Genomic DNA, 18,533 nt, shown 5'->3' with positions numbered 1-18,533 from the left:
CTGCCCCACACACACACACTATACCACACACACACACACACACTATACCACACACACACACACTATACACACACCCCCCACCTGCCCCACACACACTATACCACACACACACTATACCACATGTGTGTGTGGTATAGTGTGTGTGTTTGGTATAGTGTGTGTGGGGTGGGGGGGGTGTGTGTATAGTGTGTGTGTGTGTGGGGGGGGTGGGGGGGTGTGTATAGTGTGTGTGTGTGTTTGGTATAGTGTGTGTGTGTGTGTGTGGGGCAGGTGGGGGGGGTGTGTGTATAGTGTGTGTGTGTGTATAGTGTGTGTGTGTGTGTTTGGTATAGTGTGTGTGGGGTGGGGGGGTGTGTGTATAGTGTGTGTGTGTGGTATAGTGTGTGTGTGTTTGGTATAGTGTGTGTGGGGTGGGGGGGTGTGTGTATAGTGTGTGTGTGTGGTATAGTGTGCGTGTGTTTGGTATAGTGTGTGTGGGGTGGGGGGGGTGTGTGTATAGTGTGTGTGTGTTTGGTATAGTGTGTGTGGGGTGGGGGGTGTGTGTATAGTGTGTGTGTGGTATAGTGTGTGTGTGTGGTATAGTGTGTGTGGGGTGGGGGGGTGTGTGTATAGTGTGTGTGTGGTATAGTGCGTGTGTGTGGTATAGTGTGTGTGTGTGGTATAGTGTGTGTGGGGTATAGTGTGTGTGTGTGGTATAGTGTGTGTGTGTTTGGTATAGTGTGTGTGGGGTATAGTGTGTGTGTGTGTTTGGTATAGTGTGTGTGGGGTATAGTGTGTGTGTGTATAGTGTGTGTGGGGTATAGTGTGTGTGTGTGGTATAGTGTGTGTGTGTTTGGTATAGTGTGTGTGGGGTATAGTGTGTGTGTGTGTTTGGTATAGTGTGTGTGGGGTATAGTGTGTGTGTGTATAGTGTGTGTGGGGTATAGTGTGTGTGTGTGGTATAGTGTGTGTGTGTATAGTGTGTGTGGGGTGGGGGGTGTGTGTATAGTGTGTGTGTGGTATAGTGTGTGTGTGTTTGGTATAGTGTGTGTGGGGTATAGTGTGTGTGTGTATAGTGTGTGTGGGGTGGGGGGTGTGTGTATAGTGTGTGTGTGGTATAGTGTGTGTGTGTATAGTGTGTGGGGTGGGGGGTGTGTGTATAGTGTGTGTGTGGTATAGTGTGTGTGTGTTTGGTATAGTGTGTGTGGGGTATAGTGTGTGTGTGTATAGTGTGTGTGGGGTGGGGGGTGTGTGTATAGTGTGTGTGTGGTATAGTGTGTGTGTGTATAGTGTGTGTGGGGTGGGGGGTGTGTGTATAGTGTGTGTGTGGTATAGTGTGTGTGTGTATAGTGTGTGTGGGGTGGGGGGTGTGTGTATAGTGTGTGTGTGGTATAGTGTGTGTGTGTTTGGTATAGTGTGTGTGGGGTATAGTGTGTGTGTGGTATAGTGTGTGTGTGTGGTATAGTGTGTGTGTGGGGTGGGGGGGTGTGTGTATAGTGTGTGTGTGTGTGTGTGGGGTGGGGGGGGGGTGTGTATAGTGTGTGTGTGTGGGGTGGGGGGGGTGTGGATTAGATTATGGGGGATTAGCTGGATCACACGGCTTCAGTTCAGCTCTGCAGATTCAGTCCGGCGCTCGGCTCTGACCCGAGGTAAGAAACACAGATATAACCTCCTATATATAATAACATGTTTTTAATTACAGGTGTTTAATAACAGGTGTTTAATTACAGGTGATTAATAACGTGTTTAATAATGTGTTTTATAACGTGTTTGTTACCTAAACTTTGTTATGATTACATGTGTAACATTTCTCTGTAATGGAAACTCTGTACTGTTATTATTCGATTATACAACCTGTTTAAATCTGTTTCTACTTAAGATCTAAGTTTTAAGTAGATTTTAGGTAAAATTAGTAAATGTGAATTTGTTCTAAAATAAGAATTCATCAACCAAAAAATTCAGCAGAACTGCAAATTCCAGTATTTGTATAAAATAGGTGAAAAGACTAATGAATTATAGTTTATACAGAACAGTGACATTTCTGACGATTTAAAACAAATCACAACCACCCTGTAGTGAGGCATGCTTTGTAAATGTAGCAAATTAATGAAAATATGTGTAAAAATTTAACCTGTTTTAAGTAGAAAGGCACCAAGTTTTCCTCAGTTGAAATGTTTTGGCCTGAAAAACGGTGAAAATGATGAAAACAGTTAAAAAAAAAAGAAATTCTGTGTTTCTATAGTCCATATTTTAGTATTTTAATTTTAACTGAATTTAAATAGTGATACACCAGGTATTTTACATACTACATTTTTTTAATGACAAAAAATGCAAAGTAAGTATTAATAATAATATATTTACTGAACCGCTCCACTTTTAATGATGGAAAGCAAATTGTAACCATCTAGAAATGAGGCTTTCTTTGTTTAGCTTTGTTTGTTTGTAAAATGTAATAATTAAAATTGGCAAATTGGAAAGAAAACTTTGAAAAACTTTCATTATATACATTTTTATACTTTCGGTTACATTGTTGGATTTGAACTGGATTTATTTAGGAATACACCAGATATTTGGCATACAAATTATTATTTTAATTTATTTGTTTGAAAATGTTACTTTAAAAAATAAAACTTTGTGTTTGTACAGAACAAGGACATTTTGAAAACTCAAACCAATTGCAAGCTTTTTGGCGTGACATCCTCTTTGTAGCAAATATGCAAAAATAGTGACACAATTAATAAAAACTGTGAAAAACTGTGTTTACTATTTTGTTATTCAGTATTCGGACAATTGTTTAGTTTAATTTTTGTTTTTTTTGGTGCAGTTTTGACAGATTTTGGCCTGGTTGGAGGCTAAATGTTGATGTTTAGTGAATAAATTTATGTCCAAAAAACATTTGTTTAAAGCAAATCAGATCTTAAAGCATGAAGTATAAAACTTCGATATTATTTCTCTGAATTTGCCAAATTTTATGTTTGTAGTTTGAAAAATGTGACCTGAATTAGTAAAATACAGAATCATCTTTTATTTATTCTATTTTGTGTGTAATAAACATATCAAGACTAAATCCAACAATAATCATCAAAATTAAAAGTTGAATAAATGATAATTTATTTAATACAGTTTATTGTTGACCAGTATAAATCTTATATATGGAAATTTAAATAACAAAGCGTACTAATAGATCAATAGTAAATAAATGAATTTATTAATATTTTAATGTATAAAAATTCTGTATTAAAATGTTTATTTATAAAACATATATAAAAAACTAAATAAAAGGGGCCCAGAGAAGCTGTGGGGGGCGTCCCTTAGTTTATTTTCTGAAAGGTGGAAACCAATAATGAATACTATTCCATTTCTCCAAAATCTGTATAATCAATCAATCAATTAATCGATCGATCAATCTTTATTTTGACTTAGAAGTAAGTTAATTGATAAGAACTTAAGATCAAAAGAAGATAAGACTAATACAACAAAAAACTTTTTAAATTAAGCTAAAACTGACTTTTAAATATAACAATAAAAAGAAAATAATTAAAATTGGTTAAAAAGCTGAATCTGTTAGTATTAATAGTACACATCTATTATTAAATAAATAAAATAATGAAATACATAAAAAGGAAATAAAGAACTAAGAGATATATAACTAAAATAAGAAATAAAAGTTAAGAATAAATAAGACGAAGTAAAACAAGTACAGACTGTCTGAAGGCGGTTTGATACTAAAAGTTTAAAGTGATTTGAAAATGTGGAGAATTTTAAATCAGGACTCAAAAAAAATGTTTAAAATAATAAAAATAAGTAGAATCAGACTGTAGAGGAATATTAAACAGCAGGAAATCACACTAAGATTATCTTATTTATAGTTCTATAATAATTAATTCTAATTAATAAAGAGATTAAGTTTAGTTCATTTTTAAATGTGTTATAATGTGTTATAATGTGTTATAATGTGTTATAATGTGTGTAAAGTGTGTTGTGTTGACGGCTGTCTGTGTGTATATCCCGGGTTAGTTAGCGCTAATCTCCCTTAGCGTTAGCGTCGCTCTGCGTGAGCCGCTCTCGGTTCTGAAACGTGTTCCGGGTTCACGTTTAAACAGAACCGGCGGGTCGAGTGGAGAACTGAGCTTATCGCCCTGCGGTTCTGAAATCCTGTCTGGAATCTAATTAGATGAATTAGAATCAGCTGTTTATTACAGGAGGTCAGCAGACGTAGCCGTTAGCGCTGCGCTAATCATCACAACAACACAACTAGCATTTATTTACAGAAAATGAGAAATGACTGAAGTAACAAAAAAGATGCAGAACTTTCAGACCTCAAATAATGCAAAGAAAACAAGTTCATATTCATAAAGTTTTAAGAGTTCAGAAATAATCAATATTTGGTGGAATAATCCTGGTTTTTAATCACAGTTTTTTTTCATGCATCTTGGCATCATGTTCTCCTCCACCAGTCTTACACACTGCTTTTGGATAACTTTATGCTGCTTTACTCCTGCTACAATACATACATACAGTACTGTGCAAAGGCTGTTTTGTACTGTGTTTTAGGCACCAAAGCAAAGGACACTAATCCATTTATCTCAGCAATATGAGTGTTTTTACCTGAATAAAAGCACCACATATGATTTAAACAGATGCAAATAAAATAAATACAGTAAAACGTAAGAAGGAATTCTCATTTTTATCTATTAGTATGTTTTATATCCTGTGAGTCGAGCTGAAGAACAAAGTGTAGAGATTCCAGATTTCTCCTGGATGCTCCTCAGACAGCATGTGTATATTATTATATTCAGTTCCGTCAGCAGCTCACCTGATTTATCACATTTACCAGTAATTTACCAAACCAGGTGTAGATTAATATGATGAGAACTAAATTAATAACTCTATTAAACTCAGATTAAGAGAAGTAGAAATTAGGAGATGTTTTAAGGAAGATTTTTTTAAATGAAATTCCCACAGGGAATTGGTTACCTTTATTGGTTAAAACTTTTGCACAATAATGTGTGTGTGTATATATGTATATATATATATATATATATATATATATATATATATATATATACATACATCAGTCTATCTTTACTGGTTTAAACAGCAGCTGAGCTTCTGAATATATCTACACTGATGGGCGTGGTGTTCTGGAAATGAGATGTGTTCAGGTACATTGACTGAATACAACCTAGACAGACGCCAACAGTCAGACGTTCATCGCTATCTCTGTAACACAGGCGCCGTGCCGAGCCGAGCGTACACCCCCACTTATTACACACACATGAACACACAGCAGCACAAACCCAACTTTTACATCAACAATAAACAGAATAGTAAATAAAATAACATTGCTGTTCCCGTAAATGAGCTGCTGGAGCTCCTTCACAGCTTCAACCAGCAGCTCAGTTTCCTCTGCTGAGAAGAGTTTGTTGAACACGTCCAGGTAGCTGCACCGTTACAATAGCAATCCACCAAAGTCAGAGCTCACCTGATCTACTCTTAAAGAGAATGATGAGCAAGAGACGCTCTGATTGGTTTACTTCACATTACGCCCAAAATTAACCACACCCATCATTAATTAAGAGAATTAGTACATGACTTTTGTGTTGAATTTCAAGCCGCTTAAGGTGTACTTTTCCTGACGTTATGATAGCAAAGACACACTGACACATTGCACGGTTCCGTACGTTTACTGTGGTTCTGTGGTTCTTCCAGGTTCTTCGCCCCACGCCGACCCCAGCAGGGGTTCAACTGGGGAACCATGAACACGGCCGGTCAGGTCCGACTCCTACTGTGGAAGAACTGGACCCTCCGCAAGAGACAGAAGGTACAGTTAAGCTCCTCCCACTCAGCCTACAGCAGCACTTTAGCTCCACCCACTAAGCCTACAGCAGCACTTTAGCTCCACCCACTCCCCCCCCTCTGTTCCGGTAACACTGTTTGTTCTGGTTCTAGATCCGGTTCGTGGTGGAGATCTTCTGGCCCGTGTTTCTGTTCGCTGGTCTGGTTTGGTTGAGGAAAGCGAATCCACTTTACCGCCAGCATGAATGTGAGAACCTGACTCTGATTAGAGCGTTCACACCTGGAACTGGTTTCAAATAAACTGAATTAAAGCTGGAGGTCCTTAGTTTGCCTTTAGTAAAGATTAAATCAGTGTGATGTTGAACCTTATTGGTTAATTGCTGTGGTTTAGGAGGGAGGTCCTTAAATGTTCGCGAAGTGTGGGGGTGCGGGGGTGGGGTTTGAATATGATACTTTATTGGTTAATAATATTAGGCCCCGCCCACATGTGCATGGTAATTATTTAATGTCAAAGAATTCTGTCAGTTAGAGATTGAAATTTAATGATTGGATCATTAAATAACAGCAATCTTATTATGGTACAGTGACTCGTAATTACTTCAATTACTTTCAGTTATTTGGTTTTTTTTTTAATTACTTGGTAAAAAAAAATAAAAGTCATTGCAAAGAAACTCTAGACTAGGCTTTAACTGCTCATAAAATATGAAGTGAAGTTTTATAGCATGAACATTTAATAATACTCTTTTTTAAAAGGTCACCATGCACCAGTGGGCAGGGCCAAACTAGCTAAGTTTTTAAGGTGGCCTCATTATAACATCTGTAAGTTAGAGGGTTCAAATGCTGATTTTTGGCCCCTCCCCCCAGGTCATTTTCCCAATAAAGCCTTGCCCTCGGCTGGAATTCTGCCCTGGATACAGGGAATTTTCTGCAATGCTAATAATCCCTGCTTCCGGTACCCAACACCAGCCGAATCACCGGGAACCATCTCCAACTACAACAACTCCATGTAAGTTACCCCCTCCATCAGAACTACCTCCACCATGTTTGGAAGCTGGACTTTATCCTGGCTAGATCTCATTGTGAGTTGTTGTAGATGATGAAACTACCTCCACCATGTTTGGAATTTTAAAACCACTATGAAAACTTAAATACCGTTACAGTACAGAAGGTTTTTAGGGGGAATCTAGAGAAATATGTCTCTGATTGGTGTGGAAATTGGTGAACAGGGTTGTTATTGGACTAAAACGAACGTCATGGTTCTGGAGTATCAGTATCTGTTCTGTTCTGTGTTCCTCAGTCTGGCCCGGTTCTACGCCGACTCTCAGGAGCTTCTCTTTAGGGATACAGAGTTTCAGCAGTTGGGTCGACTGTGGCAGGAAGCGTCCACCCTCAGCGTCTTCATGGACACCATGAGGAAAGACCCGGGACGAGTAGCGGGTAGGTTCTGCTACATTCTAAACACCTGCAATTTATTAATCAGTGAGATCAACAAACAACCCAACTGTAACACCAGATTGAATTATGAGTGATGCTGGTTTATTCACAGGCCGTAAATCAAACAAAATATTGTTTGAACTCAAAGGATTTAAGTCTGTTTTATATAAAATTGGATATTTCTAAACAATACTCAACTATTTTGAGTTAGTTTAACATTTGTGAGCACATATACTGTACTATTCAAACTGAGATCTTTGAGTTGAACCAACTTATAATAACTGAGTTTAGTCTGTTGTCATTAACAGCTGCTTTTCTATTGGCTTCTGTCACAATCTATTTGCATACTGGCCGTGTCCCACAGTTTCTGACAGACACTCACCATCAGTGTGTAGTGATTCCCCCCCTGGGCTACCTTACAAATAAAGCAACTTCCCCTTTAGTTGTAATAAGTTGATGTTTTAATTTATGCTAACTCAAGTTTTCATTCCCCACTTTTTTAAGGCAACCGGTTTCCTCAATTTTTGAAGTAAATTTAACTTATCCGGCATTACAGTGCAGAATAACCAGGCAAACAACAAAACTCTCACCAGATACAGGAATTGTAGTCAAATAAACAGTCTGACATCTTGACCGAAAAGGACAGTTCAACAATGCAACCAATCCGAAAAGGGCAAAGACAAAAAAACAATATACAGAAATATAAAGTTGTAATGAGAGGGCAATCAGAAATACAGTATAATAACTCTCAGTACGCAACAGAAATTCGACAATACCTTGCAACGTTTGTTTACAAACTGAAGCCTTATATACAGGATGTTACCTCTAACTAACTAACTACTTCTAACTTCATTTTCTTCTTCACCTCCTTTACGCCTCTATTCCACTATTTCCCTTTGACCTTCTCTAAAATATGTTTTTTACCTTAAACTTCTATTACTAAATCATAATTGTAAGTCACTTTGGACAAAAGTGTATGCCAAATGCAATATAATATAATATAATGTCATGTAATGCATTTTTGGATGTCGCTGCAGACCTGCCTATCTACAAGGACTAAGAGTAGGAAATCTAGCTTCAGTTAATATGTTTAGTTTTATTTATTCATCTGTAGTTTAATTATTACCTTTTCTTAACTATGATTCTATAATATTATAGATAGATATAATTCTTATTTTTATCTTATTTGTCTCATACCTTGCTCTCTCTGGGTGGGTACAGTACAGTAGATGGCGCTCTCTCTTTCCCCTCATCACTCCTAGGGTGATGTGGATCAGCACAAGGCTGTATCTGTGAGCTGATGTATCAGAACCGAGTCGTTGCGCTTTCCTCCGAGCGTTAGCGCTGTGATGCTACTCGGCAATGCTACAGCATCAGCAGCAGCTCAAAAAGAGGGGGAGTCTGACTTCACATGTATCGGAGGAGGCGTGTGCTGGTCTTCTTCACCCTCCTGGTGTTGGAGCATCACTAGTGATGGGGGGGTCCTAATGAGCGGGTTGGGTAATTTTAATAAAATAATGTGGGGTTTAAATCGGGCTCAGATTGTTAGTTTTAGACGGTATCTAAGCTTTAGTAAAGATGCAGATGAATCTGCAGGGATGTAAATAAAGATACTTATCTCTGAGAGACTCATCTTCAGTGAGGTGTGACCCAGGATGACTCTACAGTTCAGACGCTACAGACCTCAGAGCATCAGCCTATCAGAGACTGAGCTAATGCTATGCTAGGAATGCCTGGAATTCAGTCTAGTGACGCCTATCCTCTCCAACCGACCTTCAGACCAACCAACCAACCAGATCATTAAATAACTATTAGCACTGTAACACACACTCATTACAACACTGTAGAATTTATTACAATATGCATATTAATAAATGTATCATTTTATATTTAATACCCGGGGTTATCTCAGGTCAGATCATTTCAGGTCATTCAGGTTCTGTTGACCAGGTTCAGTACGGGTCCAGGTTCTCCAAAAGCTGCTTAGAGATAAGATTTATATAAACCGCTGCAGAGAGAGAGAGATCAATTCAGTTCAAATCCCTTTCACTTCAGATTAATTCAGATCAGTTCAGTTAACTTCATTCACTTCACTTCAGATCTGTTCAGATAATTTCAGTTATAAACTCAGTTTGGTTCACTTCACTTTGCTTGAGTTGAGTTGAGTAGGGCTGAGGTTGGGATGAAGTTGAGTTGAAGTTGGGTTGAATTGAGTTGAGGTTGGATTGGGTTGGGTTGGGGTGAGGTGAGTTGGGTTGAGTTGAGGTTGAGTTGAGTTGAGTTGAGGTTGAGTTGAGTTCAGGTTGAGTTGAGTTGAGGTTGGCTTGAGTAAGGGTGAGTTGAGTTGAGTTGAGTTGAGCTGGGTTGAGTTAAGGTTGAGTTGGGGTTGAGGTTGGGTTGGGTTAAATTGGGTTGGGTTGGGTTGAGCTGGGTTGAGGTTGAGTTGAGGTTGAGTTGAGTTCAGGTTGAGTTGAGTTGAGGTTGGCTTGAGTAAGGGTGAGTTGAGTTGAGTTGAGCTGGGTTGAGTTAAGGTTGAGTTGGGGTTGAGGTTGGGTTGGGTTAAATTGGGTTGGGTTGAGCTGGGTTGAGGTTGAGTTGAGGTTGAGTTGAGTTCAGGTTGAGTTGAGTTGAGGTTGGCTTGAGTAAGGGTGAGTTGAGTTGAGTTGAGTTGAGTTGAGCTGGGTTGAGTTAAGGTTGAGTTGGGGTTGAGGTTGGGTTAAATTGGGTTGAGGTTGAGTTGAGTTGGGTTGAGGTTGAGGTTAGGTTGGGTTAAATTGAGTTGGGTTGGGTTGGGTTGAGCTGGGTTGAAGTTGAGGTTGAGGTTGAGTGGAGCTGGGTTGAGGTGTCTCGGTGTGTCTGCAGGACGAGGACTGATGGTGGAGGACATTCTGAAAGATGACGAGACTCTGACGTCTTTTCTGCTTCGGGACGCCGGACTGTCTGAATCTGTGGTCCACCAGCTCACCAAAGCGCTGGTGCGAGTCGAACAGGTACGACTTACCTTTACCTGCTCTTACACCTGTGTTTACCTGTGTTTACCTGTGTTAGTGCCTGTGTATATCTGTTTTTACCTGCATTTACTTGCTATTTGACCTATGTTTACATACTCTGTCCAATCCTTTACTATCTTCTGTAGTCCCGTCCTGTCCCTTCCTGTCCTGTCCGGTGTTTTATTGTTTGTCTTGTCCTATCCTGACCTGTCCTGTCCTATCCTATCTTGTCTTGTCCTGTCTTGTCCTGTCTTGTCTTTTCTCATCTCCTCCTGTCTTGTCCTGTCTTGTCTTGTCTTGTCTTTTCTCATCTTCTCCTGTCTTGTCCTGTCTTGACTTGTCTTTTTTCGTCTCCTCCTCTCTCGTCCTGTCTTGTGACAGGGAAATAATTTTTTAATTCTTATTATGTATTGATTGGCTTTGAGTGCAGTTTGCGTACGGTGTTCCGGATCTGAATCTGAAGGACATCGCGTGCAGTCAGGCTCTGCTGGAACGCTTCATCATCTTCCCGAGTCGCCGCGGTCTCTACAGCGTCCGTAATGCCATGTGCGCCCTCACCCAGCAGAGACTGCAGGACATCGAGGACAAACTCTACGCCAACGTGGACTTCTTCAAACTCTTCAAACTGGTCAGTTAACTTCACACCATGTCCCTCAACAGGGGGGAACAAGGGTCAGATTAGTAAAGTATTTATATATATATAAGAGTTATGGTTATATTATGCACAGTGGAATCATGACTCAGCTAAACCTTCATTTGACGGTTTTGATTTGTCTTACCAGCATGCGAGCAGCTCTCGGAGTTTTATTGGTCTGTCCGATCTTATTCTGACTTCCACACTTCCCCTGAACTACGATGCTATAATGTTACAGGTGGTTACTGTTGCTAAGTTGCTAAGTGGTTGCTGTGGGGTTAGTAGGCAATTTTGATGAACAAGATCCTTTTTTTTAATATATAAAATGTGTCAGTCAAAAGTTTGGACACGCCTACTATTGAACCTTTTTTCCCAGAGAATTATACCTTTATCAAAATAAGATAAAAAGAGCCAAACCCGCCTCAAGGCTTACCTGTCTAACCTGCTTAGACTCCTTTTGTTAGACTCTCTATCTCACTCTCTCTCTCTTTTTGTCTCTCTCTCTCTCTCTCTCTCTCTCTCTGAGACGGGTTTATGCTGTAGTTAGCGCGCTGACGCTGCTTGGCCTAGTTCTGTAATAAGCTTAGGCTCCAGATGGTTGTGGTTGAGTGGTTCTCCTCAGCTGATCTGGGTGCAGTTCTGTGATTGGGCTCAGGGGGTTCTGGTGAGGATTTGGGTGAGACGGCTGACTCTGGGTCAGTGTGAAAGTACTGACTCAGGGCGGGGAGGTTGGAGGATCTGCGGCCTTTATCAGCCAAAGCTGCCTTTCTTACTGGTCTACGGGTCCACACAACTTACTGCACATCTTACCACATCTTACCACACCTTACCACACACCTGAAACACCTTACCACACACCTGACACATTACCGCAAACCAGACCACACACCTGAAACACCTTACCACACATCAGACCACACACCGAACTGTAGACCTGAAGTTACACTGTGTTTGCGTTGTTACAGCTACAGTTGTGTTTTTATGGGGTTTGTTAGGGTGTGTGATAGAGGTATTACACTGTGCTATGGAAGTGTTACAGTGAACTATGGGGGTGTTACAGTGTGTTACAGTGAACTATGGGGGTGTTACAGTGTGTTACAGTGTGGTATGGGGGTGTTACAGTGTGGTATGGGGGTGTTACAGTGTGTTACAGTGTGGTATGGGGGTGTTACAGTGTGTTACAGTGAACTATGGGGGTGTTACAGTGTGTTACAGTGAACTATGGGGGTGTTACAGTGTGTTACAGTGAACTATGGGGGTGTTACAGTGTGGTATGGGGGTGTTACAGTGTGTTACAGTGAACTATGGGGGTGTTACAGTGTGTTACAGTGAACTATGGGGGTGTTACAGTGTGTTACAGTGAACTATGGGGGTGTTACAGTGTGTTACAGTGAACTATGGGGGTGTTACAGTGTGGTATGGGGGTGTTACAGTGTGTTACAGTGAACTATGGGGGTGTTACAGTGTGTTACAGTGAACTATGGGGGTGTTACAGTGTGTTACAGTGTGGTATGGGGGTGTTACAGTGTGGTATGGGGGTGTTACAGTGTGTTACAGTGTGGTATGGGGTGTAACAAAAGCAGAAGTGTACATTGTTAAATCTCTCTCTCTCTCTCTGTCTCTCTCCCTTTTCTCTCTCTCTCTCTCTCTGTCTGTCTCTCTCTCTTTCTCTCTCTCTTAGTTGCCGATGGTGTTGGACAGTGGCTCGTCTGGGGTTGATCTTCATTTCTGGGGTCGGGTTCTAAGCGCCGTATCCGAAAAACTGCAGGAGGTACAGCAGATCCATCCGTCCATCACTCCATCAGTCTATCAATCCATCCGTTCATCACTCCATCAGTCCATTAATCCAACTGCCCATCACTCCATCTCTCCATCACTTCATCGATCCATCCTCCATTAATCCATTAATCCATCAATATATCACTCCATCACACATCACTCCATTACTCCTCACTCTGTCACTCCTCATTCTATCACTCCTCACTCGGTCACTTTTTCTCAATCTAGCCCAACTCCCTCTCAATCCTGCTACTCTCTCTCTCTCTCTCTCTCTCTCTCTCTCTCTCTCTCATCTCCTCTCACTTACTCTCTCACTCCCTCGCCCTCTCTCTCCCACTGAGTTTAATACACTATAATACACACTGTTTAACACATGGACCCTATTAACTCACTTAGCAGTGTGTATTGCCGTGAATGGGTGTGAATGGGTGTGTGTGTGTGTGTGTATAGTCAGTGTGTGTGTGTGTGTGTATAATGTGTGTGTGTGTGTGTTGTGGGCAGTGTGTCAAAAGGACATTCTTTAGAGGTGACATCCTGTGGGTGGAGCCGAATTCTTTCCCTTTAGCCTGTGACAGACCATACATCACACACACACCGGTGTGTGTGTGTGTGTGTGTGTGGGGTGTGTGTGTGTGTGTGTGTGGTGTGTGTGTTGCGGTTTGGGACCTGTTTAACTGCGGGGGGCGCTCTCCTTCATATACCACGCACTTACTGTACAGAATACTTATCAATCCACATAAAGACGCTCAGTCCTGTTACAGTTGATTACTGTTGGGAGGTGGTTGCTATGGTATCCCTAGTGGTTGCTGTGAGGTTGCTAAGCAGTTGCCATAGTATCCCAGGTAGTTGCTATGGGGTTGGTATTCCATTACTATGCTGTTAGAGGTGGTTGCTGTTGCTAAGCGGTTGCCATGATATCCCAGGTTGGTGCTATGAAGTTGGTAGGCAGTTCTTTAGTAGGGGTTGCTTGATGGTTGCTATGCTGTTTCAAGACATTGCTGTTGCTGAGTGGTTGCTGTGGTATCATAGGTAGGTGCATTGGGGTTAGTAGGCAATTACAAAAAAAAAAAATATATATATATTTTTTTTTTATTGTTAATTAGTAGTTCTAGACGGAAGGTGGTTCAGATGGTCCAGTTTGTCCTGTTTCTGGATCAGTCCCGGTTCCTCCTGGAGTGTGTTGGGTTCTCCTGGTCTGGGTTTAGGAGTGTGCTGGTTCCGGATTGGTCCGGCGGGCCGTGTGGTTCTGTATTCAGTGTGAATGGGAGGATATTGTTGCCGGTTGTCCTTCAGAGATAGAAACATCCTGATATCAGGATACAGTCACTTCACTGTTCCGACATACAGGCGCTAGCATTGTCCTTTTTAAGCCCCGCCCCCCTGACCCCACGGTAACGCACTTTACAGATAAATCCGGCCCACCCCATCATTCTGTCACTCCATCACTCCATCACTCCCTCTCACTCCTCTAAATCCAGCCCCCCAACACATACAGCTCCAACCAGGGCTGTATTATACACCTTTATATCAGTATAATATTTAAATCTGAATAAATGAAAAAATCTGTATAAGGATGATACTGATGCTCTGTGTTTCAAGTGTTTTATACTGTGCTGATAAGTGGTTGGTATGGTATTGCTAATTGGATGGTATGGTATTGCTAAGTGGTTGGTATTATAAGGAGTTGCTGGTTTTATGATACTGCTAAGTAGTTGTTATGGTTCTGCTAAGTGGTTGGTGGTTGGTATGGTATTGCTAAGTAGTTGTTATGGTACTGCTAAGTGGTTGATGTTTGGTATGGTATTACTAAGTTATTGGTGGTTGATATGGTATTACTTAGTGATCAGTGGTTGGTAAGGTATTGTTAAGTGGTTGGTTGTTGGTATGGTATTACTAAGGGTTTTGTATGGTTCTGCTAAGTGGTTGATGGTTGATATGGTATTGCTAATGGGTTTGAGGTTGGTATGATATTGCTAAGTAGTTGGTATGGTATTGCTAAGTAGTTGTTATGGTACTGCTAGATGGTTGGTGGATGTTATAGTATTGATAAGGGTTTGGTATGGTTCTTCTTAGTGGTTAGTGGTTGGTATGGTATTGCAAAATGGTTGGTATGGTATTGCTAAATGGTTGGTATGTTATTAATAAGTTGTTGGTGGTTGGTATGGTATTGCTAATTGGTTGGTATGGTATTTATAAGTAAATGGTATGGTATTGCTAAGTAGTTGTGATGGTTCTGCTATGGGGTTGCTGGTTGTTAAGGTATTCCTAAGTGGTTGGTAGTTGGTATTGTTAATTGGTTGGTATGGTATTTATAGGTGAATGGTATAGTATTGCTAAGTGGTTGGTATGGTATTTATAAGGGGATGTATGATATTGCTAAGTGGTTGTTATGGTTCTGCTGAGTGCTTGGTGGTTGGTATGGTATTGCTAAGGGCTTGGTATGGTATTGATAAGTGGTTGTTATAGTTTGCTAAATGGTTGTTTAGGTACATCTAAATGATTGGTGGTTGTTATGGTATTACTAAGTGGTTGGTAGTTGGTATTGTTAATTGGTTGTTTGGTGGTTGTTATGGTATTACTAAGTGGTATGACATTACCAAGTGGTTTGGATTAGCAAATAATTGCTATTGTGTTTTAAATGTCAGTGGTTGCTAAGTGGTTGCTATGGTATCCTAGATCCGAGGTTGGTAGTAATATCATTGCATTTATGTGCCATGTAGTTGGTGGGTTGTTGCTAAGTGGTGGTTGCTGTTGTATCTGAGGTGGCTCATCTGCTAAAGGTCCAATCTTCAGAAGTTCTCCTGACTGCGTGAAATCCTCTTGTTCCTCAGCTCCTGAACAGGCCGGGCTCCAGGGATCTGCTCCGGGTTCTGATGCCGGTGTTTCAGGGCGGTCCCAGCTCCTTCAGCCAGCTCACCTCCATCGTCTCTGACCTGTTCTGCGGGTACCCGGACGGCGGCGGCTCTCGAGTTATGTCCTTCAACTGGTACGAAGACAACAACTACAAAGCCTTCCTAGGCATCAACAACTCACGGAGCCACGAGAGCTACATCTACGACGACACCGCCAGTGAGTAACTTTACACAGAATCATCAGAGACCTTACCTAGAACCTGTTGAGTTCTCTATCAGATACAGACTGAACCTGCAGAACCTCACAGATAATTTATGCTCACTGACAAAAAAAATAACACAATAAGAGGTAGATAACTGTTCTGTAACTTAAAGTAGGATCTTGTACCTGTTGGTTCCTCTATCCTGGATATAAGTTGAGATTGAGACATAAAAATGTTTCCAAAATTTACAGAAGAAAGCATTTTTTTCTAAATGACTTTAGAACATATACAGAAATATTTATAGCACATTTTTGGAGGGAAAAATTAGGGCACGACATATTTTTCTCTCACTCGTCTGAAGGAGGTACGGCAGCCTGCAGCGACATCACAGCAAGAAAATAAGTATTTTTAACCTTTTTTACAAAAATATAAAACATTTTACATGTTTTAATTTAACCTTAACCTTCTTCATAATAAAAGAACCATGTTGGTGAAACGTATACATTTTATTAACTGTTCATTTCAAATCTGTTACACCGAGAAACCCTTGCTGTATGTGGGTGAACATTATCCTGCTAAAAAATGCTGCTGCTATCAGTTGGACGTTCTGCAGGATGTTCTGCACAGATCACTGAGATCACTGTTAGTGTTCCTCCTATCACTACTAGGAGTGACCGACTCTCACTTTATGAGATGCACCTCAGATCATCAATCACACCTGCAGTTTACAGTGTGAACTCTTCAGTCCAGGTCAAAGACCTTCATACTCAAAACCTGACTATCATCAGATTTCAAACAGAATCAAAACCTGGATTTGTTTCTAAAGAAGATACAGTTCCAGTCCTTCAACTGGGTAGAATATAAATCTTTGAGTGAGTTGCAGAGGCGTGTCTATCAGTGAGTAATCTCTCACCAGGAGGAACACTACCCAGAATTAGCCTCTAATATCCTGTTTACAGGGCAGTGGGGGATAAGGGAGATTTACGCCCTCTTGTGGTGTAAAGACTCAGTGTGTAATCAGACCACACTATCTCTCTCTTCTCTTCTGTTCTTTAGCTCCGTTTTGCAACACTCTGATGCAGAACCTGGAGTCGAACCCAGTTACTAAGATTGTTTGGAACTCAGTGAAGCCACTGGTGATGGGGAAGATCCTCTACTCACCTGACTCACCTGCTGTACAAAAGATACTAAAGAGTGTAAGTCAAAGCCATGATATTCTTCAATAAAATTATATTTTCTTTACATATTTGACACACTATTCTTTTTATGTACTGCATTTTAAAAATTAAATACTTTCTACTACATAGTAAATTAATAGTAAAGTGATCTATCAGACTATGAAGGAACACATAAGGAATCATGTAGTAACTTAAAAGTTTTAAACAATCCAAAATACTCTTAGAAGCTTTTAGATGCTCTTATCTGGGGAGCTGTTTGTTAACTTGTGGTTTCTGAGGCTGGAAACTTATAAACTTATCCTGTACAACAGAGGAAACTCTTGCTATTCCTGCTCTTTCCTAGGGCGGTCCTGATAAGTGCCAGTTTCATAATGTTTCTTAAAGTTGTTTTTTCTTTATTTACTTGAGTAGTTGTTGCTTCTCATAATCTGGATTAGAACATTATTATTAAATAGAGCAATTCACTGTATACCAAATCTACCTCTTCACTACTTTACAACTGATGCTCTAAAACACATTAAGAGACAAGAAATTCAAGTAATTAACTCTTGATGAGTTCAGCACAGCTGTTAACTGAAAGCCTGAATTCCAGGAGACTCGACCTCATAAAGCTGACTGAGAAAATCCAGCAGAGATGTGTAAAATATCATCTTTGTAGAATTTCAGTAATTGAAGAATAATTCCAGATGTTTTTCTTCATAGCTTAGATGAGTTTAGCATTAATTTACAAAGCGGAACATTTTAAAATAATGCACTTGTTTTGACTTGTACTGTATACACTGTGTGTGTTGTATTTAGGCCAACACCACGTTTGAGGAGCTGGAGAGGTTGATGAACATGATGAAGGTCTGGGAGGAAGTCGGTCCTCAGCTGTGGCAGTTTTTTCAGGACAGCATCCAGATGAACATGATCCGGGTAACGTCCCTTCCTGTACAGCTCAATAGAGACGTCTCTCAGACTCTGGATTAAAATGCATATGGATACATTTTTACACTGCCTATCACTCTGTCCCTTTGTCCTGCAGGACACCCTGAGGAACCCCACGGTGATGGACTTCCTGGACCGGCGTCTGGAGGACAGTCAGTTCAACACTAAACACATCCTGAACTTCCTGCACAACGGCTGTGAAACCGAACGCTACGGGGACATGCCCAGCTTCGACTGGAGGAACGTCTTCAACCTCACGGACCAGGTCATCCGCATGTTCATCCAGTACAGCGAGGTGAGCGCCGTTTACCTGCTCATCGCTATCTTTTACCCCACAAACAGTCTATTTAACTCCCTCCTCCTGCCTGGTTTAAACAGCAGCAGATCTTCTGAATATATCTACACTGATGGGCGTGGTGTTCTGGAAATGAGGTGTGTTCAGGTACATTTCTGGAGTTTTATCTTGTTTATCTTGGTAACAGAAAACACAGGAGCTCCACTGACTGAATACAACCTAGACAGACGCCAACAGTCAGACGTTCATCGCTATCTCAGTAACACAGGCGCTGTGCCGAGCCGAGCGTACACCCCCACTTATTACACACACATGAACACACAGCAGCACAAACCCAACTTTTACATCAACAATAAACAGAATAGTAAATAAAATAACATTGCTGTTCCCGTAAATGAGCTGCTGGAGCTCCTTCACAGCGTCAACCAGCAGCTCAGTTTCCTCTGCTGAGAAGAGTTTGTTG

General features: G+C 40.7%; 1 protein-coding gene across 1 annotated transcript in view; it reads left to right on the top strand.

Annotated features, from left to right (window-relative positions):
* The first annotated feature begins 1,559 nt into the window (after positions 1–1,559).
* The window catches only part of abca4b (ATP-binding cassette, sub-family A (ABC1), member 4b), a 45,155-nt gene continuing 28,181 nt past the window's right edge, over positions 1,560–18,533 (top strand). The window contains 12 exon segments of the mRNA XM_049476726.1: positions 1,560–1,628; positions 5,692–5,803; positions 5,932–6,025; positions 6,643–6,784; positions 7,076–7,215; positions 10,075–10,202; positions 10,633–10,830; positions 12,518–12,607; positions 15,447–15,684; positions 16,727–16,866; positions 17,647–17,763; positions 17,873–18,070. Coding sequence (XP_049332683.1) covers positions 5,738–5,803; positions 5,932–6,025; positions 6,643–6,784; positions 7,076–7,215; positions 10,075–10,202; positions 10,633–10,830; positions 12,518–12,607; positions 15,447–15,684; positions 16,727–16,866; positions 17,647–17,763; positions 17,873–18,070 — 1,551 coding nt within the window. The 5' untranslated portion in view covers positions 1,560–1,628; positions 5,692–5,737.

Source organism: Astyanax mexicanus, chromosome 4, assembly GCF_023375975.1.
Source record: "Astyanax mexicanus isolate ESR-SI-001 chromosome 4, AstMex3_surface, whole genome shotgun sequence".
Taxonomy (NCBI): Eukaryota; Metazoa; Chordata; class Actinopteri; order Characiformes; family Acestrorhamphidae; genus Astyanax; species Astyanax mexicanus.
The sequence above is the reverse complement of the archived record's forward strand: the minus strand, read 5'-3'. Positions and strand labels throughout refer to the sequence as shown.